Source organism: Malaclemys terrapin, chromosome 2 (assembly GCF_027887155.1).
Source record: "Malaclemys terrapin pileata isolate rMalTer1 chromosome 2, rMalTer1.hap1, whole genome shotgun sequence".
In the NCBI taxonomy this organism is placed as follows: Eukaryota; Metazoa; Chordata; order Testudines; family Emydidae; genus Malaclemys; species Malaclemys terrapin.
In genome coordinates this window covers 14,774,329-14,799,825 of record NC_071506.1, presented here as the reverse complement: position 1 = coordinate 14,799,825, position 25,497 = coordinate 14,774,329, and the positions used below count along the sequence as shown (strand labels likewise).

Genomic DNA, 25,497 nt, shown 5'->3' with positions numbered 1-25,497 from the left:
GTTGCCGACCCCCATATAGTCAATGACCAGTCCAAACAATATTGGGGATATAATACACCCTTGGCCTTAGTCCACTTGTCACTGCAAACCATTAAGTGATGCTGTCACCATCTCTGACTGCACATGCAGCATTATCATATATTCTTGATTATGCTAATTATTTTTGCAAGTATTCCATAATATGCCCCAATTCTTCCAAGACTTTCTCCTAGTGCACCGTCAAAAGCCTTCTGGAAATCTATACAATTTATCACAAGAGGCACTTCACGTTCCATACTTTGTTCTATAAAATGTCTGCAATCTACACAATGAGGACCTAAGTCCAGAGAAAATCTCCAAGGAGTCCAAAAGAGTCACTGTTGGACCTGATATAGTACCAGGTCCCAACACCAATGCATCCTGTTCCTGGGCTTGCTTCTATAAGAATGACAGTACTGAGATCTTGACTTGCATAAAGAGGTAAGAGGAGAGGCTGTAGACCTTCTTTAATGGGCTCCTGATGCATAAATCCCACCTCTGACTGAAGAGGAGTAAGCATAGTCCAAAGGCCAAGGTGGTACGGTATCAGGTGGAGTGGAAAGGGACCAGGACTTAAACCGACCAACGAGATGTGGACACTGTGACGTTGTGCAGTCTATATGGTTTTATAAAAACATAATAAGAAGTGAATATAATGTAACTGGAATATGCTTCATGCAAAAGGTCTCTTGTAAGGTATCATTACAAAGCTTATAATCTACTGAGTGTGATCATCCTATTTGTATAAATGTACCACTCTTGTATCTGAAACTAGAAATATGAAATATAACTCTGAGGGCCTACTGTAATTATGCAAAGTGTGGGCCATTAATAGAGGTTTGTAATCTTGATGACTCCCATTAACCAGGACCATTGTCTGCAGATGGCTGTGTTTACCTGTTAGTCTTCCTGTATATGTGTGTGCTAGCAAGTGGGTAATGAAGTCTTGTAGTGACATGTGATCATGTCACCTGACCTGGAATCCATCTTTAACCTGGGTGCTTTTCCAGTGGGGGGAGGGTGGAAACCCAGAGGGACAAAGGGTTCCCGCCTTATGCGAAAGATATATAAAAGGGGTGGAAGAGAACAGAGGGAGAGAGGAGCCATCATGAAGAATCCCCTAGTTATCACCTGAGCTGGAACAAGAGCTGGACCAGGGGAAAGAATTGTGCCCAGGCCTGGAAGGTGTCCAGTCTGAGAAAAAGCTTACTGAAGCATCTCTGAGGGTGAGATTATCTGTATTCAGTTTGATTAGACATAGATTTACGCATTTTATTTTATTTTGCTTGGTGACTTACTTTATTCTGTCTGTTACTACTTGGAACCACTTAAATCCTACTTTCTGTATTTAATAAAATCACTTTCTACTTAGTAATTAACTCAGAGTATGTATTAATACCTGGGGGAGCAAACAACTGTGCATCTCTCTATCAGTGTTCTAGAGGGCAAACAATTTATGAGTTTACCCTGTATAAGCTTTATACAGGGTAAAACGGATTCATCTGGGTTTAGACCCCATTGGGAGTTGGGCATCTGAGTGCTAAAGACAAGCACACTTCTGTGAGCTGTTTTCAGGTAAACCTGCAGCTTTGGGGCAAGCAATTCAGACCCTGGGTCTGTGTTGGAGCAGACGGGAGTGTCTGGCTCAGCAAGACAGGGTGCTGGAGTCCTAAGCTGGCAGGGAAAACAGGAATAGAAGTAGTCTAGGTACATTAGGTGGCAGCTCCCAAAGGGATTTCTGTGATCCAACCCGTCACAGACACTTCTATGAGAAGCCTCCAGTAGATACCGTACATCTGCCTTGCTGCACTATAGAGCATCCAGCAAGCGCCCAGACCCTCATGGCACTGAAAGTGTGGGTGCCAAAGATTATCCCAGTAACGGGGCTTGTACAACAGGGACGGGCATGAACCTCCTCCTGCATCAGCAATGAATCCTGAACCAAGAGTCAAAGGCGGTCCCCAGTCACCATGTAAGACTCAAGAGTTGTTGGTACCGAGAGCATAGAGTGTACCACAGACTAAGCTGAAGCTGTAGAAGGTTCTGGCAATAGAGTCTGTCTCAATGATACTGAAAGAGGTGCCGGAAACTACACCTCTACACTGCTAGATGATGAATATAGTACCAGGGAGCGGCTAGCTTGGTCTGATTTAGTTCTATCCTCAGTACCAGACTTCTTCTTTGAGAGCGAGGTGCCTAATGGAGACTCAAAGAAGAGGTGGACTTCTGGCTAGAGGAACTTGAAATACCTGACTTCTGGCACTTCATGAAACTGGAAAAGGATCACATCTTCTCTCTAGCTCCCTCTGATAAGTGAGCCCACCGAGTCTGATAGTGCACTCCGAGATGGAGTCTGAACCCCTGCTACTGAGCGGCTGGGTTCCAAGTGGGGATGCAAAGCTGCCTCCATCAGGAGATGCCAAAGTCGAATTTCACTCAACTTCTTAGACCTGGTCTTAAACCCTCTATAGAAAGGGTACTTATGCCTTATGCGAGCCTCTCCTAAACCCTTTAAACAGCTAGAATGACTGGCATAAATTTGTTACATCAGAACAGCACTTAAATCCCAGGGACAAAGACGAGCCTGGTACCAAGCTTAAAGCCAAAATATTTTATATATATAAATTGAAACAAATGTCTAAAATGAGTACTGCTATCACAATAATCCACTGACTAACAAACTATGTACACTAAGGGGTAGAAAAACTTTCTTTAAAAGAAGACAGACAAAAGAGTGCAGCAAGTATACACACAGACTCCAACCACCAATCATGGGTGATGAGAAGGAGCTGAGGGAATCAGGATGGCTCTTTCCCTTTTTGCCCTCAGTTAGCAGCACAAGCATGCAGAGGGTGCAGGTGCAACCCCGATAGCTACCACTATGGGAAAACCTTCTCCAGCTACAGTGCACTGGAGCATACACCTTAGGTGGAATGGACATGTGCAAGCACTTGAAGAAGAATCTCTGCTTCAGTCATCATCAGCAGGTGCCCACCACATAATGACTTGAAGGGATTATCAAGTAGATAGAAGTCTAAATGGAAAACAAAATCTAAACCCAGTATTCCACTCTAATTTAAAAACAATACAGTCTAGTATTAGGAGTTTTATCTACCATATCATATTCAAAGGGAAGAAGATTGGTCCACATGGTTACATGTCCTTTTGTAAGACATTTGCTTACCTGGATCTCCTTCTTCCTCTCCTTCATTTGAAACAATGATGCAGATGTGTTTTCTTAGCTGACGTGGGTTAGAGAACTTCCGACTACATTTCCGGCATTCCAAGTTTCCTGGTAAAACTTCAGCCAATTCTGTTCCTTCCTCTGGCCCTTGTTGTGTTTCCTCGCTTGGAATGCAGTTACTGTTTTCTGCTGATTCTTCATCTGCGCAGAACTTCTTAGTTGACCCTTTTGGCCTGCCCCTTTTTCTCTTCACTACAAGAAGCTCTATATAGGAAAATTGAAAAGAAGCTGTAATGCAATTTTGCAGGATTATTGGGAGGATTAATTAATGTCTGTACAGCTCCTTGAAAACGGAAAATGCTAAATAAAGTTCAAGAGCTTCTCCCTTTGAAATGTGAAAGCACTGTTAAAGTTTCACACTCAGACTTTTCTTTTTTAAGGAGTGACATTTGATGGTATATCTGCCAGCTGCAAAGCAAGAACACTTTGTATTCTTGATACCAAATTCAAATGACTATACATTTCAAAAATTAAAATGTAGGCATTCCTTTAAATTGCAGCATGTTATTTTATCAGTGTGTGCATTCCTTCTAGAAAGTTGTTCTGCTCTGTGTTTTCTGATTGGCACTTCACAGATCACAAGTTCTAGTCCTTGCCTAAATCTCATTTTAATTTATATTATGTTCAAAGAAATTGCGTAAGTAAATTCTTTGAAAAGTGTTCAGAAAAAGAAAGGCTACTTAACTGTAAGTCAATTTTTTTTTTATAAAAAGCTTATTGCTTTAGAATAAATTGCACAACTATTCTTTAATTACTCTCATGATTCATAATTATAACCAAACGTGAATGGAAGAAGTAAAAAAAAAAAATCTTGTTGGCAAGGAGATTAAAATTTATTTCCCCCTCTCCCCCACTTAAATACTCTCTTCTTAGCAAACACTGGAAAATGTTAAAACCAGAAGCCCTTCACAAAGCTAAATAACTACCATATAGTTTAGGCTTCTTGAGTACCTTTTTATTTTTGAAGTTAGATACCTGAATGAGGAGTATTAGCACTGGAAAAGAGCGAGAAAAAAAAGGAACCCTTCCTCCCTGAAATCATATTTACTGCTTGGATTTCTTTCTTCACCACTCTGGTTACCTCAAGAGGGCATTTGGAGCCATCCTCTTACAGTCTGACCACACCAGAAGCACCCATATCCTCATTAGGAAATTTTACCTAATTAAACTAGGTACTCCACTGTGGAGGAAAAATGTCTGGTAATCCATTGGGTGGTGGGGGCACTCGGGTACTACTTTAAGGGGATTTCTTTCACGCTAGCCACACATCATAGCCCCTCTATGTCTCCCCTGCTGGATGTGGTCTTCTAGCCCTACCCAGTTCTACATACAGTACTGTCTGGGGAAGAATAGGGAGGATATTGTTATAATAGGCATCGCAGGAATTTGGTGGAATGAGGATAATCAATGGGACATGGTAATACCAGAGTACAAAGTATATCGGAATGGCAGAGTCCATCATGCTGGTGTGGGAGTGGCACTGTATGTTTAAAAAAGCATAGTCAAATAAGGTGAAAATCTGAAATGAATCAAACTGAAGCACAGAATCCCTATGAACAGAAATTCCATGCTTGAAGATATAGCAGCAGGAATATACTACCGACCACTTGACCACGATGGTGACAGTGATTGTGAAATGCTAAGGGAGGTTAGATTAGCTACATAACCAGAAACCAAAATAAAAATGGACGATTTCAACTATCTCCATATTGATCGAGTAAATGCCACTGCAAGATGTAATGCAAAGATAAAATGTCTAGACACCATAAATGACTGCTTCTTGGAGCACCTAGGCCTGGAACCCACAAGGGGGAGAAGCAATTCTTGATTTGGTCCTAAGTGAACCACAGAATCTCGTCCAAGAGGTAACTATAGCTGAAATGCTCAGTAATAGTGACCATAATTTAATTAAATTTAGCATCCTTGTAGAGGGGATGATACTAAAAGAGCCCACCACAGTAACATTTAACTTTAAAAAGGGTAACTATACAAGAATGAAGATGCTAGTTAGATGGAAGTTAAAAAGAGCAGTCCCAAGGGTACAATACATGCAAGCAGCATGGAGACTACTTAAAAACACCATAACAGAGGCTCAGATTAAAAGTAGACCCCAAATTAAAAAAGACAGTAGGAAGACCAAAAGACTGCCACCATAGCTAAACAGCAGAGTAATAGAGGCCATAAGAGGTAAAAAAGCATCCTTTAAAATTTGGAAGTCAAATCCTTATAAGGAAAATAGAAAGCAGCACAAACTCTGACAAGTAACATGTAAAAGTATTGTAAGGGAGACCTAAAAAGAATCTGAGAATCAACTTGCTGAAGACACAAAAATTAACAATAAGAATTTTTTTTAAAGTACAGGGAAAACCCGGTATGATGTGCCCTGCGATAACGCGAATTCGGATGTAACGCGGTCATAAGGTGGCTCCAGCTGCCCCAAGCAAAAAAAAAAAAAAAAAAAAAGGGAGGGGGGGGGAGCCGGAGCACCGCGGAAGCGCAAAAAAGAAAAAACCGCCAGAGCGCTGCGGAAGCACCCAGGGGCAGTGGTCAACTGGGGGCCCTCCGCTCCTCCCTGACGGTGTCCCCAGCAGAAGGTGGGGAGGGGGCAGGGGAAGCCCCCAGTGCTCCAACCCATCCCCGGCAGAAGCCCGAGCACTGGGACCCCCCACCACTGTGGCCCCAGGAGGCAGCCTCACAGCTTGGGGGGGCACTCACTCCCCACTGTGGCCTCAGGCTGTGACGGGGGAACAGGGTATCTCCGGTTTTGAGGCTGCAGTGGGGGGTGGGGAGGACATAAAGTAGCAAACGGGTTGAGGAGCTGCAGTTGGGGGAGGGTGTGGAATGGGGGGACCCTGAGTGGCACCCCAGGGAAGGAGCAGAAAGGGGAGGAACTGTGGGCGGGGAGGACCCCGCCGCCCTGGAGCTCTATCCCCGGCAGGCGCGGGGTCCGGCTTCTCTGCAAGCCAGAGAGGAGCCACGGCCCCGCACCTGCCGGGGATAGAGAGCACCGGCGCCTGCAGCCCTGGAGCTCTCTGTCCCCGGCAGGCGCGGGGCCGCGGCTCCTCTTGAAGCCGGAGAGAAGCCGTGGCCCCGCGCCTGCCAGGGACAGAGAACAACAGGGCTGCAGGCACCGGTGCTCACTGTCCCCAGCAGGCGCGGGGCCGCAGCTTCTCTCCCCTGCTGGGCACTAGGGGTACTAGGCAGCGCACATCAATGCACTGCCATGGGGACCACTGACGGACTTGAAACCCCGCTATACTGCGACCCCGCATTTAGCACGATGAAATTTTTTGGACCCCAAACATCGCGGTATAGTGGGGTTTCACTGTACATCACAAGCAGGAAGCCTGCCGAACAGGCAGTGTGGTCACTAGATGACAAAGATGTTAAGGGAACACTCAAGAAAGACAAGGCCGCTGCAGAAAAGCTGAAATAATTCTTTGCATCGGTCTTCACCGTAGGGGATGTTAGGGAGATACACAGATCAGAGCTATTCTTTTGGGGCAATAAATCTGAAGTACTGTCCCAAATTGAACTGTCAATAGAAGACATTTTTGAACAAACTGAACAGTAATAAGTCACCAGGACCACATGGTATTCACCCAAGAATTCTAAAGGAACTCAAATATGAAACTGTAGAACTACTAGTTGTAGTATGTGACCTATCACTGAACTCAGCCTCTGTACCATATGACTGGAAGGTAAAAATTAATGGAGATATCCCATCTCCTAGAACTGGAAGGGACCTTGAAAGGTCATCGAGTCCAGTCCCCTGCCTTCACTTGCAGGACCAAGTACTGATTTTGCCCCAGATCCCTAAGTGGCCCCCTCAAGGATTGAACTCACAATCCTGGGTTTAGCAGGCACACTGATTTTTTTAAAAGGTCTCCAGAGGAGATCCTGATGATTACAGGCTGGTGAGCTTAACTTCAGTACCAGGCAAGTTAGCTGGAACTATAGTAAATAAAAGAATTATCAATTCATTCTTATATAATCAACATAGATCAACATGATTTGTTGAAGAAGAGTCAACACGGCCTCTGTAAAGGGAAGCTATGCCTCATCGATCTATTAAAATTCTTTGAAGGTGTCAACAAGCTGGTGGATAAGGGTCATACAGTCGATACAGTGTACTCGGATTTTCAGAAAGTCTTTGACAAGGTCCCTCACCAAAGACTCTTAAGCAAACTAAGCAGTCATGGGATAACAGGGAAGCTCCTCTCAAGGTTGAAAGATAGGAAACAAAGGGTAGGAATAAATGATTGGCTTTCACAATGGAGAGAGGTGAACAGTGGGGTCCCCCAAGGATCTATACTGGAACCAGTCCTCTTCAACATATTCACTAATAGTCTGGAAATGGAGGTAAACAGTGAATTGGCAAAGCTTGCAGCAGTACAAAATTATTCAAGATAGTTAAGTCCAAAGCTGACTAAAAAGAGTTAAAAGGGTATTTAACAAAACTGGGCGACTGCATTTCATCTACATTTTGTTGCCCAATGTTGATAAGTGCAAGTAATGCACGTTGGACAAAATAATCCCAACTATACATACAAAACAATGGGGTCTAAATTAGATGTTGCCATTCAAAAAAGGTCTGGAAGTCATCGTGAACAGTTCTCTGAATACATATCTACAGTGTCAAAAAAGTGGCAGTTAAAAAAGCTAACAGAATGCTAGCAACTACTAGGAAAGGGATAGATAGAAAACAGAAAATATCATAATGCCACTAGATAAATCTACAGTGTGCCCATATCTTGAATACTGTGTCCAGTTCTGGTCACCCCATCTCAAAAAGGATATAGTATAACTGGAAAACGTTCACAGAAGGGCAACAAAGAGGGCTAAGGGTAAGGAAAGGCTTCCATGCGAAGAGATACTAAAAGGATTAGTGCTGTTCATCTTAGAAAAGTCAAAACTCAAGGGTGGATACGACAGAGTTCTGTAAAATCATGAATGATGTGGAAAAAGCTTATAGAAATGTTATTTACCTTTTTTTCCACAATACAAAAACCAGGGGTCACCCAATGAAATTAAATAGGCAGCAAGTTTAATACAAACAAGAGGAAGTACTTATTTACACAACACACAACTAACCTGTGGAACTCATTGCCATGGGATACTGTGATGGCCAAAAGTATAACTGGGTTAAAAAACTAAGCATAGCTAAATTCACGGAGGATAGGTCAATTAGCCAACATGGTCAGCAAAGCAATCCCATTCTCAAGGCAACTGTAAACCTCTGACTCCCTGGAGGAGTGGAAGACAGTGGTGAAGCATTCCCTTATTATCCTGTTCTGTACACTCCCCTTGAAGCTCTGGTACAGACCGCTGTCGGAGACAGGATATTGGGCAAGATGGACCATGATCTGACCCAGTATGGCAGCACTTATATTTTTAGGTTGTCGATTTCTTTTCCCAGAACAGTGGGGCTAGCTTGACACGAGGTGAGATTACCCAAAGTGATGCTAACAGAGAGGAGGAGCATATGATAGGGTGTTATATCCCGTCTGAATCTTGAGAGGACTCTGGATATAAGGGCAGGAGCATCTGGGAAAGAATCAGACTCAAAAAAATCCTCTATCTACTGTACTTCTCAGCAGGATTCATGGACCAGACAAGAAAGGTTCTTGGGAGTTAGGGAAAAATCAGAGTGTGTCTGGAAGAGTTCACCTTGTGCCATTTAGAAACAACATTACAACAAGTGGAGCCTTCTTCAGCACTCTGGAATTAATGGAAGTGTTAGACGAGTATTCAGAGTTTTATTATAGCACACAGTAACTTTGACTTGTGACAAATGCAATAAAGGGGGCATAAAAGCACAGCCAGTGATCTTTAAAATATCACAGATAAGAGAACAATGAACCAGCACCCAAAAAAAATCTTATATTGTGCCAATAATCTTAGTTTAAGTGTTCAGGGAAAGCAAGCAAACAAAAAAGATGCATGAAGGATTTTAGATACATTTATGGAGGCAATACTGGAGAGGTTCCTTAATTTTAAGTCTCTAAATTTAGATATGTTGTTTCAAAAATCTTGCTATTCTCTTCATGCTGTTGTGGGGAAGAAAAAAAAAGGAATAATCTGTTAGATTATTCTGCTTGGAATTTTACACATCTACTGCTATTTCTCTTTCCACCTCTACTTTGAAGCTGTACATGACCAAAGCAGAGGGAAAAGCCATAAAATAAAAGCTTTGTGGTTGCAGAAGGAGAAGTGCAAAGTAGTAAATTAGTTGCTGCAGTTCCATTGGTTTTAATTAGGACATTTAGAGTATCATTCAAGCTAAAATAGATTCCAAAGGTTAAATCTGAACTGAGCTCATTATAGAGAAATTTTGATTTCCACTGCTCTCCTTCCAAAAACTTTCACAAAATGGTATTAATAACTAAGATTGTCATCTAAGCTCTTTATCAAGTATTTGTTTAAGTCAATAGCCCTTCCTCTATGTGAAAAATTGAGACTGACATGTAAATGTAAAATTTTTAAATGACATAAAAAGGAGATGCTAAAAGGACAATCATGATGATTTTCAAATATCATGGGGCAAAAACCTCATGAAATAGATTAATCTAGGCCATCTGAAAAATAATTAATAAACAAACTCACAGAGAATGGGAGGGAGTGGGGGAAGAGAAGAGGGAAAGAAAGAACAAAAGAATATATGGAAGGACAAGGAGGCATCTTATTCAAAATCCAAAAAAGAGCAAGAAGGAAATACAGAATAGCAGTAATCATTTTATTGTTTTCAAAGGAAGAGGAAAACATTGTGTTTAGTTGCAGTTTTGACTGTTTAAGGAATGCAGTAAAGTCTTCACTGAGTACCTAAGCACTTCAAGCATCAGCTGTTAAGCACAGCCCAGAAAACCACATTGTAAATAGGGCAAAAAATTACTCTTGCACATTACCTTCAACAGCTCTTGACCGTCAGTGTTCTGAAGGTTTAGGTTATCCAAATCAAGTGAAAATACAGCTTTTCCAATAATTAAAAATGACCAGTCAAGAAAAGACAGGCAGTTTGGAGGCCCTCAAAATTTTCCGTGTACCTCCACACATAACCTTTAATGGTCATGTCCAGGGCCGGCTCCAGGCACCAGCTTACCAAGCAGGTGCTTAGGGCGGCCACTTCAGAGAGGGGCAGCACGTCCACTTGTTCGGCAGCAATTCGGCGGACGGTCCCTCACTCCTGCTCGGAGCGAAGGACCTTCCGCCGAATTGCCGCTGCAGATCGCGATTGCGGCTTTTTTTTGTTTTGTTTGTTTGGCTGCTTGGGGCGGCCAAAACCCTGGAGCCAGTCCTGGTCATGTCAGTTGAGACAAAGTGTAGCAATCAGTATTTGGCCCCTTGAGTTAAATAAGTTAAACGTGCCACCAGGAAAAAATAAATGAATAAATTTCTCCTTGTATCTATTGATAAAAAGGTCTTCATGGGCCTAATGTGTCAAACCTAAAACACTGAATATAGATTTGGATAAAGCTTAAGTTACTATGGAATAAGTAAGTGTAGAGATTTAATATGTTAATAAAGCTACATTTCTCTCTTTCCATAAGGCTTTTACTGTTCTTCCATAACAGTCACCACCTTCAGGATATTATACAAAACCTTATTAAGCATGTTATCCAAAAAGAAATCAAGTGAGACAAGCAGTAGGTGAAAGAGGGGCAACTCTTCTTGGACGACTAATATTTTAAGAGATGCATTTTATTCTCCTTGCTTTCTTTAAATTTACATTTACTTTTAAAAAATGATACTAAGTAGTTAACTCTTTAGAGGTCTGGTGGTAGTTCCTGCCTCTGGAATGCAGGACTGCCTTTAAGGTAATGATTTGATGCATGAGACAAGGGGTTTGTGGGTAAGGTCAAGCACTCTCCCTGCAAATGAGGCTTCAACGTCCCTTCCCCATCAAGGAAGATGGGACTCGATTTGCAGAGATTCCCAAATATTTTTATGGGGCTGTTGATAATTTCTTGGTGGCAGAATACCTGGAATGTGAGGGCTGACACAGATTTTGGTTTAAATGAATTAATCATTACCTGGAAAATTTGAGAGGCTTTAGATGTCTGTAAGAGCTTTCCCCTTCTCCCTTCCCACTTCATTGTTTCCTAAAAAGGCTGTATTTCAAAAAGTTATCCAGTATGAGTTATCTTTGTCTAAGCGTGGTGTTGAATAATGCTGCTGTCACTTAGACAAAAATTCCAAATGTCTCTCTGACTACACTGGCCCTTTACCATTCATAATGTTGCACCTACACCAACATTGCTATAACAAATTAAAAAAATAGAAAATCTTTTTCTTTCGTGCATTTGACATCACTTTATATAGAGTCAGCTGCATTCTACCACCAGCATAACAGTCAGTCAAGTTTTAACCTTTGCTGTAAAAGATACTTAACATCAACAGGGGAACAGAGAGATCATTTAACATTTTATTTATTTAAAATCTGGACATTTTATTTAAAGGGTGTTCAAGGAGAATTTGGAACATTTTTAAATTAGTATTTTTTTTTTTTTTAAATCAAGACAATGGCATCCCTTAAAATACCCCCAATAATATCTCATTAAAAATCCATAGCTATTTCTGATGATTTCTACCCTATACCACAAGCTTCTCCAGAGCAATCTTCATGCTGATCAGTATTGGATGCAGATGAGAACATGTTGGGAAGACATTCCATGATATATAATTAAATCCCCACGGACCAAAAAAAAAATAAAAAGATGACACTTAAAAAGACACTAATGGAATAAATCACATAAAACTATTTTTAGACTGCTGTTTCCTAGCAATTATTCACACAGGCTTCTTAAAATGAGTCAATTTAATGATCAATTGTCTGAAAAAATTCAGAACATGTGTACAGTGCTGTCCAAAAGATTACTATTGATGAGCCCCTTGTGTTATTGTTCAGAAAAAAATATTTTAAAATTATTCCCTTGAAGTTTCCCTAGTACAGACTCAAATTATACAGAACACTGTAAAAATTCCAGGAAGTACCCTCTTGACTATCTCCAAGACTAGCCCCGTCCCTACCCCCAACCCACTCAATAGTGAAATATTTTGGATGTACCAACCTCTTTATACTACATATATGTGGCAATTTGTATATAGACATGTATTATTTTAGCACAGAATTACATGGTACCATACAACTTAACAAGAAAGAAAGTTTAACCAAAAATCAGTTGTGCACCAAAGAGCAGAAGCCTTGGGAGAAAAGTTTTTTTTTTTTTTTTTTTTTTGTTCTGAGTGGGACGGTTTAATGAATGGATTAAAAGACTGTGCATTTTAGATGCAATCAGTTTATTCTTCATTCCTTCTGTCTCTACCGCTCACCCCTCTTTCAATCCTATGTAATATGTAGATTACGTAGTGACAATCTGACCCTGCATCCCCTTATACCACCAACCATGTTGATGCAGTGGCAGTTCAAGGATATCAGCCTAAGCAGGGTTAGGTAATATAGAAAACGATCCTGGTGATTCATCAGATGGCATTCTTTCTTGAGTTGGTATGAACAAACACCTCAGCGTGGTGTTAGAAGGGCAGAGGGTGTCTTTCAAAGGAGACAAAAAATAAGAGGCCCTGACCTTTTGCTAGAAGAAGATTGCACTTCACTTTTTGTAAGTTTATTAGTGTTAACTCAAGAATCCTGGCCAAATCCCAATGTGGGCAGTATGTGTTCTGCCTCATCTAAATTCCCCCAGGAGTTTCAATTGGAAAAGCTTATCTTCTTCTTATAATTTAATATTTATATTTGCAGAACAGAGGCCCCAGAGCACCAGGCGTGATACAAAATACTTACATGATACCTCTCCCATAGAGCAGAAGATGGTGGCCTTAAAGATAAATTTAGAGAGGGTGTTGCATTCAAAAGAAGCAGTGTATCCTAATCGGTCATGCAGGCTTACTTAAATGGCTGCCATTTTCCATGTCAGATGTCTGTACTTCAGTGTTGGACACAGCAATATTTATGAGTAATCTGTATTATCAATAGCAACAGTTGTCAAAGTGTATTGGGACTCATTTGAACAAGAGGTGATATAAAAATGTAAAATCAGTATTACTGAAGATAAAAATGGTTAAGATTAACCAATTGTTGAAGGCAGCATGATCTAACGACTAAAAGCACGTATATCTGGTAAAATTGAGATAGGGAGCAACAACAACAATAATATTTAGCACTTACCTAGTATTTTACAGTTTCATAATGCTACAAAAACATTAATTATTCCTCAGATAGAACTCCTAAAAGGGCTTCAATAAAACCTCAACATTCACCAACTCAGGTACCTGTAATAACCTTGTTTTTTTCCTATCCTTACAATACAGACCATGCTGTCTAGCAAAGTACAATGTTATTGTATACCACTCAACAAGCTCTTAAAAGAGATTGTCATTTCTAGATTACCAGCCCTCAGTCATACCCAATCACATCTGTTATAGTATTAACCTGGTTGAACTACACAGAAGAGAAGCACATCAGGGCTTACTGAACAGAATTTTATAAGAAAAAAGTGTTCACTCCCTTGTCCACTGTACATTTCTCTACAGGAGAGGAAAACGTAATGTCATGAAGGAATATTTCCCACACAATCCCTTACATCACTCCAGTGAAGAGTGCTATAAATATCCTACGTTTTCCAACAGACTACTGGAAACAACAACAAAAAGACTGTGCTAAATACAGTAGAGGAGCAAATACTTATATGGATTGAAAATCTTTTTAAGTTGTGGGGAACTCACTTAAGAAGACTGAAATAGTCTTATGGGTGGTAGGAGTTGTTATATGTAATTTGAAAAAGCTGCAGCCATATGGTCTAGATAGAGCAAATTAAGGCTAACAGAAAAGAATTATTCAGACAGCTTTATGAGAAGACAACTTTAAAAAATAGCACAGCTGTTACTTTTCCTCATAATTAGATATGCAAAGTAGTAATGGTAACATTTCTTAAGTAAAGCTGCATAAGTCTGAATAAGTCTGATACCTCTTTATTTATTACGTATTATTTGTTAAGCAATGAGAGTGTGTTTAGCTCCTTAGAAGACAAAATGCAGACATTCCCTGCCACACAAAACTAAACCTCTACCCTGATATAACGCGACCCGATATATCACGAATTCAGATATAACGTGGTAAAGCAGTGCTCCAGGGGGGCGGGGCTGTGCAGTCCGGTGGATCAAAGCAAGTTCAATGTAACACGGTTTCACCTATAACCCGGTAAGATTTTTTGGCTCCCGAGCACAGCGTTATATCAGGGTAGAGGTGTACTGTACTAAAAAATACATATGTATTGCAAAATGGACGTAAGTTTCACTGTTTTTCAGAGATACTGTCTACAATTTGTGAAGGGTTACTGGGTACAAAACTATGACAAAGGAAGATGTATTCTGCATGCCTGAGATCTTCACTCTGTGTAGATTTAACACAATTATAAAGCCATCAATCCAGACTGCTAATTAGTAAATGAAGACCTACCATATGCATATACTATAGATATGAAAAGTATTAAACTGGCTTCAGTATTTTTTTTAAAATATGGTTTTTAAATATACTCTGGACAGAATTTAGCAATCACATGACAAGGTATTCACAAAATCTTAGTGATTCAGTAAAATAAAGGATTAGCCAAAAATATAAACCAGTTGTCCGCTAGGGCTCAAGAAAGAATGTGTTATCACGAAATCTGAATTATTTTAACCCCCACATTATCACAAAGATTTGCAATTACTCTCAGCAGTGGAGGAAATTACATTTATTACCATGGGTAGATGATGATAATTATTTTGTGTAACTAATTCAACCTTTGACTACTGGATGGCTTAATTTAATAGCACTAGTGTCTATGTGCACAATTATAAATTATGAATCACGCTATTTTCATCTTTGCATAGAGTGAGGATATCTGAAATGGAACTCACACAGAGTTAGACAGACATCTTGAGGCAACATTCAATCAGCCACCTTGGCAAAGTCTGTAGATTCTTTTTTTCTGATATGCTGGCTGATTGCCTAGGCAAATTTAACTGTTTCCACTGTTAGTGCTAGACAATGTTAGTCACAAAACTCCAAATTAAAGCTTCAGGAAGGAGGCTCAGAAACACTTGACATTTAAAATCAATAAACCAATATAATCATCCTGTACCACATGTTAAGGTTTTCCAAGTCCCTTTTCCTATCTATTTTGTACTGAACAAAACTCAGTTTTAAGTAATGAAAACTGATCTCTACAGAAACAAATCATGCAACTAACTATACACAGTTTAGTCATCACAGCACATATTTTTTAAAAATTAAATTGGTAATTGGAAATTGCATCCCTGTCAATTTGTGCCAGTACCTTCTCCACTTTTGCTTGTATTTGTGGGTGCTGTAAGTGGTCTGAGAGGAATAACAATGTCATCCACATTAATCCCATCTTCTGCATGCTTCTCAGAGACGTGAGACAACAGTTCTGACTGATTCGGTGAAAATAAGTTACAAAGTTTACACATGAAGATGGAATGGATTCCTGTAAAATAGAGAGAGAATCATTAACAGTTCTGACATCAGCAGTTTACTTAAAAACCTACTAGTCACTCAGATTATTTTTTTTTATTTTGTTTACCCAAACTAGCTAATCACCAACTGCGAGAAGGACTGCATTATAGTTTTAAATTAGTATTTTCATAGAAAACAACAACATTAGGTAGGTGAAGAGCAAAATAAAGGACAACACTTTCCCCGCATCTCCTCACAGCCAGGAGAGAGATATGGATGGATGGACAGATGGACACGCATGCACACGCACACCCCAGCAAGGAGGCTTTCTAAGGGGCAAAAGAAATAAAAGCTCCTTTTCTTTTTCAGTATCACTGAGAGATTCCACTTCAAGTTAAATCAGACATCTACTAGTCAAAAGATGATACAAGATGGTGTCCTGAACAGATTCCAGGGACAGCACCCTGATAAATATCCCAGCATTTTACCCTCAACTAACAGCTCTGTATGGCAAGGAAAGCTGAGCGTCACACCTGGTTTATATACCTGGACCTCACCTCCCACTCACTTCCCTGGACGCTTCCCACTCACTTATCCTTTGTATCTGCCTCTAACTAGTAGGTCTAACCCTCCAATTGGTAGGTGTTTGGTACACTTTTCAAGCTCTATGGTACTGTGTGATTCATTTAAGATTTTTACCATATTTGACTCTGTTTTCTTTCACATACAGTGCCACTCCCCATCCTCCTCCCATGCGACCTATTCCGTCATTACTATTATTTTGTACCCTGGTATTATTGTGTCCAATTGATCACCCCATGAGCTTCTCCATACCAGTCAGCTTTCCCCTAGTTCAGGGGTGGGCAAACTACGGCCCGCAGGCCACATCGTGCCCGGCCCCCAAGCTCCTGGCCCAGGAAGCTAGCCCCTGGCCCCTCCCCCGCTGTTCCCCCATGCCCACAGCCTCAGTTTGCTCGCTCCGCCGCTGGCGCAATGCTCTGGGTGGCGGGGCTGTGAGCTCCTGGGGCAATGCAGCTGCAAAGCCCAACCTGACCCAGTGCTCTGTGCTGTGTGGTGGCGGCGGCAGCGTGGCCCGGCTCCAGCCGGGCGGCACGGCTGTAGCACCACCAGCCACCGGTGCTCCACGCAGCGCAGTAAGGGGACAGGGAGCAGGGGGGGTTGGATAGAGGGCAGGGGAGTTTAGGGTGGTGGTCAGGGGGTGGGGGTGTGAATAGGGGTCGGGGTGGTCGGGGGAGGAACAGGGGTTGAATGGGGGCAGGGGTCGGGGGGGCAGTCAGGAATGAGAGGAGGGGTTGGATGGAGCGGCGGGAGTCCAGGGGCAGTCAGGGGACAGGGAGCGGTGTGTGTGGGGGGGGTCGATGGGGCAGGGGTCCCAGAGGGGCCGTCAGGAAACAGGGGGGTTGGATGGGGCAGGAGTCCTGGGGGGAGTGGGGCAGATAGGAGATGGGGGCCGGGCCACGACCCCCTCCCCTAACCGGCCCTCCATACAATTTACGAAACTTGATGCGGCCCTCAGGCCAAAAAGTTTGCCCGCCCCTGCCCTAGCTGTTAGTTTAAAAACTCCTCTACTACTAGGCCCTACCAAATTCAGGGCCATGAAAAACGCATCATGGACCATGAAATCTAGTCTCCCCGCCATGAAATCTGGTCTTTTGTGTGCTGTTACCCTGTACTATACCGATTTCACGGGCGAGACCAGAGTTTATCAAATTGGGAGTCCTGACCCAAAATGGAGTTGCGGGGGATCACAAGGTTACTTTAGAGGGGATCGTGTTATTGCCACCCTTACTTCTGCACTGCCTTCAGAGCTGGGTGGCCAGAGAGTGGTGGCTGTTGGCCAGGCGCCCAGCTCTGAAGGCAATGCCCAGCCAGTAGCAGCGCAGAAGTAAGGATGGCAATGCCATACCATGCCACCCTTATTTCTGCGCTTCTGCCTTCAGAGCTGGGGGGGGGCGGAGAGTGGCGGCTGCTGACTGAGGGCCCAGCTCTGCAGGCAGCAGTGCAGAAGTAAAGGTGACAATACCATACCATGGCATCCTTATTTCTGCGCTGCTGCCGGCGGCGGCACTGCCTTCAGAGCTGGGCTCCCAGCCAGTAGCCGCTGCTCTCCAACTGCCCTGTTCTGAAGGCAGCACCGCAGAAGTAAGGGTAGCAGTACCACTACAATAACCTTGCCACCCCCCCCCCCCCCAACAACTCCTTTTTGGGTCACGACCCATACAATTACAACACCGTGAAATTTCAGATTTAAATAGCTGAAATCATGAAATGTACTATTTTCAAAATCCTATGACCGTGAAATTGACCAAAATGGACCATGAATTTGGTAGGGCCCTATCTATGACCTTTTTAACTTTACATGCCAGCAGTCTGGTTCTGTTTTGGTTTAGGTCAGGAGTTCCCAAACTTGGCTCGCAGCTTGTTCAGGGTAAGCCCCTGGCAGGCCGTGAGACACTTTGTTTACCGTTTCCTACAGCTCCCATTGGCCTGGAACGGCAAACCGCGGCCACTGGGAGCTGTGAGCAGCCGTACCTGCGGACGCTCAGGTAAACAAAGTGTCTCGTGGCCTGCCAGGGGCTTACCTTGAACAAGCAACGAACCAAGTTTGGGAACCCCAGGTTTAGGTGGAGCCCAGCCTTCCTGTATAGGCTCCTCTTTCCCAAAAGATTCCCCACTTCCTAATCAACATAAATCCCTCCTCTGATCACCATCGTCTCATCCACACATTGAGACCTTCAGTTCTGCCTATCTAACTGGCCCAGCACATGGAAATGGAAGCATTTCAGAGAATGCTATTATGGAGGTCCTGGTCTTTAATCTCTTATCTAGCAGCCTAAAATTGGCTTCCAGGGCCGCTCTCCTGCCTCTCTACGTCACTGGTCCTATGTGTACCATGACCACCAGCTCCTTCCCAGCATAAGCCTGTCTAGAGGTCTCAAGAGGTCTGCAACCTTTGCACCCAGCAGGCAATTCACCATGTTGTTCTCTTGATCATCAAAAACCAACTATCTATATTTCTAACAACTGAATCCCCCATTACTATTACCTGGCTCTTCCTAACAACAGGGGTTCCCTCCCCTGGAGAGGTATCCTCAGTGCAAGAGAATACCATAACATCATCTGCAAGGAGAGTCCCAACTATGGGATCATTTACCTCCGCTCTAGCCTGATGTTCTCCTTCTCCAAGACTTTCATCTTCCTCAAAAGCACAGAGAACATCAGATTGGGGTGGGTCTGCTCTACCGTGTCCCAGAAAGTCTCTCCTACGTATTTCTCGATCTGCCTTAATTCTTCCAGTTCCATCACTCTGGTCTCAAGAGCCCATACTCAGTCTCTTTGTGCAAGTAGCTCATGGCCCTAATGCACATGTATGCCACCTGCCCACAAGGCAGATAATCATACTACTCCTGGGGGAATTCTGAGCCAAAAAATTAAAAATTCTGCACCCAATATTTTAAAATTCTGCAAACTTTATTTGTCGAAGTAACACTACATAATAATGTCAGTTTCAATTATTTTGGTAATTTATTTCAAATTACCGGTCAACAAGTATGTCTGTAACAATAAAGACAAACACAAAATTTCCCCCAGGAATAGAGAGTTAAAGAAACCCCTATGACAACCCAGTTCTTGTTTCTCTCCCTCCTCCTCTCCCTCTCCCTGAGCCCAGCCAGGGGGTCAAACACCCGCAACCCCTCCACCTGAGTCCAGCCACGCCCCCCCCAGACCAGACAAGCATCCCTCTCCCTCCCTGAGCCCAGCCATGGTCCCCCAGGACAGACACCTACCCCCCTCCCCCGAGCCCACCCATGACACCCCCCTAAGCCCAGATACCCATCCCCCTATCACCCAGAGATCCAGAGGGAAAAACAGCCTGCTGCTGGGTCCCAGGCTTGTGTGAAGTTTCCTGCACGCCACCATCTCCTTCCCTCTGGGCATGTGGGTAACTGCAGCTGCCAGGAACTCTCTACTCTCCCCCCGCCCTCCCCCACCAATGTCTTCTACGTGCGAGCTGCGCATTCCCAGGTCCAGCGTCCCCTATTGGTAGCCAGTAGCACTGCAGCCCATTTATGACAGGGAAAGGAAATGATGGGCAAAAAACATTAATTTCTGCAAAATTCTGCATTGCGCAGTGGCACAGAATTCCCCCAGGAGTATCATACATGCTGCATTCAGTGCAATAAACTGGATAGCCTCCCCTCTGCTACTGAACTTGTGTGTGCATTACTTTTATTCTTGCGGGGGGGGAGGGGGGTTGTGTTTGTTTTGTCTTTGTGTGGGGTTTTTTTGTTTTTTTAATGACAGCATCCTCTTATCTCATCTTTGGAGATAGTTGCGTTATTTTCAAACTAATGCACAGAGCATACATCTACAACTCCTTTAACATCCTTATGTTGCAGGAAAACTCTTAAAATTATGTTTCATTAGATTATGGATGTAAGCAGTTATTTAAAGCGCATAATGTGTTCTCAAAAGATCAGTATGGCTCCTTCCCAGCCACTCTGCAGTCTTGAGCACATACATATTATGGCAATTTTTAAAAATGCATATTATGTACATGATACGTTGAATAGACTCCACTCTACTTGCTTAATACGTATTCATTTTTTAAGATGAAGCATATTATTTGCCCAGCAGGTCAAAACTGTTCTTTCTAAATGTAAATATGTATTTAAGATTCATGCTATGCAGAGTAAAAATATCTATGAACATTAAACAAAAATGAAAAGGTTAATATGCAGTGGCCATTAGAGAGAGATGAATGCTCCAATATTCAGATGACATTCACTTTCTGGGGTCTTATTATCTTCTAGTTGATACCTAGATTCCCTTTGGTCTGCTCTCCCCTTCCTGAACCGCTGGTGAAGAGAAGAACTGACTGATTGACCCACTTTCTGCTGCCTCCTCATCCCGTCTTAAATTTTCCTGGTAAGTGTTTCTGGGGTCATCTTTTTCCCCTTTCGCTCTTAACAGCAAGAGTACTAGAGGAGGAGTGATCAGCTACTATTAGAAGACTACTGAGTTCATAAACAGTCACATAATATTAGTATTTTTTACAGAACCCAAGTGAGATAAGTGTCTGGCAATAATAAAAAAATAAAAATAATAAATAAATAAATAAATAAAACAGGGTCTCCCTCAAGGAGCTTACAAGATAATATCAGCCATGATATAATAAAAGGGGTACCAACACAGTAAAGTGAAGGCAAAGTTGGAATATATGGAGCCAAAGGACAGAAAGGGTGGCAGTGAAGAGTGTGGATTGTGGTGATGGGGAAATGTCACAGAGTAGAATGCAGAAGCAGGATGTGAATTAATAGGGGAAATATAAGGCAATAAAACTGGAGTAGAGAAGTGAAAACAAGGAGAATGTTAGGAAGAATGGGCAGAGGAGAAGGGCAGGGTCCAGACAGCAGAAGAATACGTATGCTGATCATAGTTCTTAAACAATTAGGTGATGAGTAAGCAACTGACAATTGATCAACCAGGTGCTAATTAGGTGGTGAAGCAACAGGGCGATTAATTAAAGAGTCAATTAATTGCAAAGCATCAAATAAGCAATAAGTCACTTAAGTATGCACAGAATCAATGATTAAGCAGTGGATAATTAATTAGGTGGGAAATCAACAGAGCAACTAATTAGACAGAAATTAAGTATGCTGAGAATCAAAGAAACCATAAATCAATTAAGTATGCCGGTAAACAAATAATATGAATATCAGCCAAAAATATTAAGAAATATTCAGTTTGCTAAATATATTTGATAGCTGTGTTCTTTGAATAAGCAATAAGCTTCAAGTGACGTAAACCTCAATTTTAATATAATTTTAAATTTAAGAAGTGCCAAAATGAATTCAAGACAAAAACAAAGAAAAAAAGCCCTCCTCCAAAAAATCCAACATTAAAAGTTAACAAATAAAGGATTAATATTAAGTTAACATTAACATTAAGCAGGTAACAAATAAAATTTATAAACAAATTGTTTCTATACCTTTTCTTCATATTGTTCTTCCAAATATCTCAAGCACTTTCCTAACTCCCAGGGATGTGGTGAGGCTTAATTAGTTAATGTTTGAAAAATATCTCCATTTTACTTATCAAGCATAAGGCACAGGGAGATTAAGTGACTTTCCCAAAGTTATACAGCAAGTTTCATACCCTGGCACAGAACCCAGGCTTCCTGACTCCCAGTCCCCTCCACTAACCACAAGACAACATCCCTACCTTTTGATTTAAAGCACCATAAAAAAAATTGACTCAAACAGGTAACACGTAGCTTGACACTTTTCAAAGCTACAACAGAGCTTAATTAAAAAAAAAAAAAAAACATGGTTGAAATACGATCATAAAATAAGAACAGGAGTACTTGTGGCACCTTAGTCTCTAAGGTGCCACAAGTACTCCTGTTCTTCTTTTTGCGGATACAGACTAACACGGCTGCTACTCTGAAACTGATCATAAAATATGCTTTTAGACTGTCACGGTGATTGTGTGATGGGAACAGTCTAGAAATACTTTTTTAACCAAACTGTAACCGTTTTAAAATATTTTATAAAGGAAAAAAACTCACTGAAATTAAACTCTTCCAGGGGTATTCCTAGGCAGAAAGAAGTATATTATCTCTCTATGTATTTACACATGCATATATACAAGGCCAGCCTTAGGAGCAGTCAACGTTGACACCATGGGAAGTGTGTGTGCTGTCAAGAGGGTGTTACAATAAGAACCCTCTCCTCCCCGCTGCCCTCATCTGGCTCCACCCCCAGGCCTGTTCAGCTCACAGCCACAGTCCGTCTCCAGCCCTGGTCCTCCCCCATCCCCTGCGCTGCCTGCATCTCTGCTCCATCCCCCTACCCCCAGCTTTACCCCAAGCTCCGCCTCCAGCCCCAGTCCACCCCCATCACCCATTCCACCTGCACCTCTGCTCCGTCCCTCTGCTCCTAGCCCCTGCTTTCCCGCCTCACTCCGCCCCCAACCAAGCTCCAGCCCCCAACCCTGCTACACCTCCAGCCTCACCCAGGGTGCCATTTTCCATAAGGCCGGCCCTTTACACATACCAATACATCAAACAAATCATGGTAATAGGTATCCCAAGCAATTAGCTAAAATTATCAGCACAGCCAATATTTTAAAACATATATATCTAATAATACTTCTTGCAGTTCTACAGGAGTCAAAAGCAAATGTAACTCCATAATTAAATGCAACGCTAACCTCAGGATTAAGACCCTGATCCTGCATGCACTTAGGCACATGCTTAAACTTAGACATATGCCCAAGTGCTTGCAAGACCACATAATACCTTTGTCTCTTTCCTCCCAATTTTACTGTATGCAGTAGAACCTCAGAGTTATGGACACCTCAGGAATGGAGATTGTTCATGACTCTGAAATGTTCGTAACTCTGAACAAGATGTTTATGCTCCTCAGGGCAGGCTGCTTGGAGCGGGGGCTCGCAGCATAGGCGCCAACTTTTCCCGGCGCCAGTGGGTGCTTGCCCCGGCCCCACCCCGACTCCACCCCTGCCCCGCCCCCATTCCAACCCTTTCCCCAACATCCCGCCCCAACTCCACCCCCTCCCTGCCCCTATTGGACTCCTTCCCCAAATCCCCACCCCGGCCCTGGCTCTTCCCCAAGCATGCGCGTTCCCCCTCCTCCTCCCTCCCTCCCTCCCAGCGCTTGCTGTTTTGCGGCAGCAAGCACTGGGAGCGAGGGGGAAAAGCGGGGACACGGCGCGCTCAGGGGAGGAGGCGGAGCGGAGGTGAGCTGGGGCGGGAAGCTGCCAGTGAGTGCAGAGCAACCACCAATTTTTCCCCATGGGTGCTCTAGCCCCAGAACACCCATGGCGTCGGCGCCTATGGCTCACAGCTGTGCCTGCGAACTTCAGCATCTTCACCTCTTACCTGTAAGTGGCTGCCCAGCAATGGGGGGTGTGCACAGGCAGCTGGTTCTAGCCCCCTGGCTGCAAGGGTGATGAGTGAGGCACCCTGGGGAACCACGGTGTCAGTGGGCACCCAGTGCAGGCTGTGGACCTTTAAAACTGAGCTGCTCCTCCAGAGCTGAGCATGCAGGCAGGAGCTTGGGCTCCAGCTCCAGCCGCAAACACTCCAGGCCAGGTTCTAGCAGGAGCTCAGGAAGTTTCTTTCCCAGGGAGGGGGGGAAAATGTGCCCCGGCTTACAGGAAAGCTGCAGACCTGTCCCCAGCACTACTCCTGCTCTGCCTGCTCCACATCTGCGCCTGTGAAATTCAGCGTCTTCACCTCCTACCTATAAGTGGCTGCCCTCCACATGGCGAGTAGGGGGAAGGGACAGGCAGCGCAGATGTGCCTACTTTTAAGGCCTTGGCTACACTTGAGAAATCACAGCGCTGCCACAGCGGCGCTGTGAAGCGCGAGTGTAGTCGCGCCGCCAGCGCTGCGAGAGCTGTCTCGCAGCGCTGCAAGTACTCCACCTCTCTGAGGGGAATAGATTGCCGCGCTGGGAGCGAGCGTGCAGCGCTGCAGGCGCTGATTACACTGGCGCTGTACAACGCTGCACTCGCTGCGCTCGGGGGAGGGGGGTGCGTTTTCACACCCCTGAGCGCAGCAAGTTGCAGCGCTGTACACGCCAGTGTAGCCAAGGCCTAAGATGCAATACAGGCACAATATAGTATTTACTGTTTGTTTGTCTCTGCTGCTGCCTGATTGCTTACTTCCCTTCCACATGGTGTCCAGTTGACCGGTCAGTCTGCAACTCTGTTGTTCATATCTTTGAGGTTCTACCGTAGTTCCTTCAGTCCAATTTTTCCTTCTGTTTAGTAACTCTTTCCTTCCTTAATTTATACCATTCTTCATTTCCACTATTTCGTTTGCTTCCTACCATATATGTGCCATTTCAATATTTCCCTTTCTTTCCCCTCCCCAATGTCTTTTATACTCTCCATTAGGTTCTCTTACTCTTCCCCTCTCTATACCGGACCACATACTCCTAAATTACACGCACATTCTCTATACTCACTCACCTACACATCCACTCTGCCACAGGGTACTTGTTTTCTTGCACCTCCCACAACCCTGCTTCTCCATTTATGCCTTGGCTTTAGTGTGCAAAAAGTATGTTCTTTATTCAAGTTAAAATCCTAGTGAAGACAAAGCAGTTTGTAGTTTTCGTACGAGTCAGCAGGTCGAGTTAAAAGCTAAGACTTTGTCTTCAGTGTCAAAAAAGGTGACTTTTCAGTTTGTATTTTACATTGAGATAATTAATGTGTATTAGCTATCTTGCTGGAAAATCTTAGTAGACACAAGTTGGTAGTTTTTACCATGATATAAAAAGGCAAGGTCAACACTATGCCCCTCTCACAGGTGAGCTTGCCTAACTACATCACAGTAAAAGCTACAGTGCCTTGTCTCCACTAGAATTTCACAGAGAGATAGTTCTGTCACTGTAAACACACACCTTTTTGGCAGTGAAAACAAAGCCACAGTGTACACAAGGCCTTAGCCACAGATCAATGGTCTCTACTCCAGCAACACAGCTGGCAGCTCTCCAGCTTCAGCATTTCCCAACTTCCCACTGAATCCCACAGCCACGGCTCTGGTTCAGTTCCCCATACCGTGTTTCCTAGCTTCCCTTTACTCCATTCCAGCTCCCCACTCCTCCGCCATTCCACTCCTCCCTAATTCCCCAAGGTCAGCTCCTCCCAGTGTCCTCACCCCTTCAGCAGCTTGCAGAGATAGGCAGGCAAGTACTTGTGCTCCCTA

The 25,497-nt window shown here is 43.3% G+C and overlaps 1 protein-coding gene across 1 annotated transcript in view; it reads right to left on the bottom strand.

The window, feature by feature from the left end:
- ZFAT (zinc finger and AT-hook domain containing) overlaps positions 1 to 25,497 on the bottom strand; it is a 144,821-nt gene that overhangs the window by 110,314 nt on the left and 9,010 nt on the right. Inside the window, exons 2-3 of the mRNA XM_054020088.1 lie at positions 15,598 to 15,768; positions 3,203 to 3,466 (exon numbers count right to left, since the gene is read on the bottom strand). Coding sequence (XP_053876063.1) covers positions 3,203 to 3,466; positions 15,598 to 15,768 — 435 coding nt within the window. The remainder of the gene's footprint in view (positions 1 to 3,202; positions 3,467 to 15,597; positions 15,769 to 25,497) is intronic.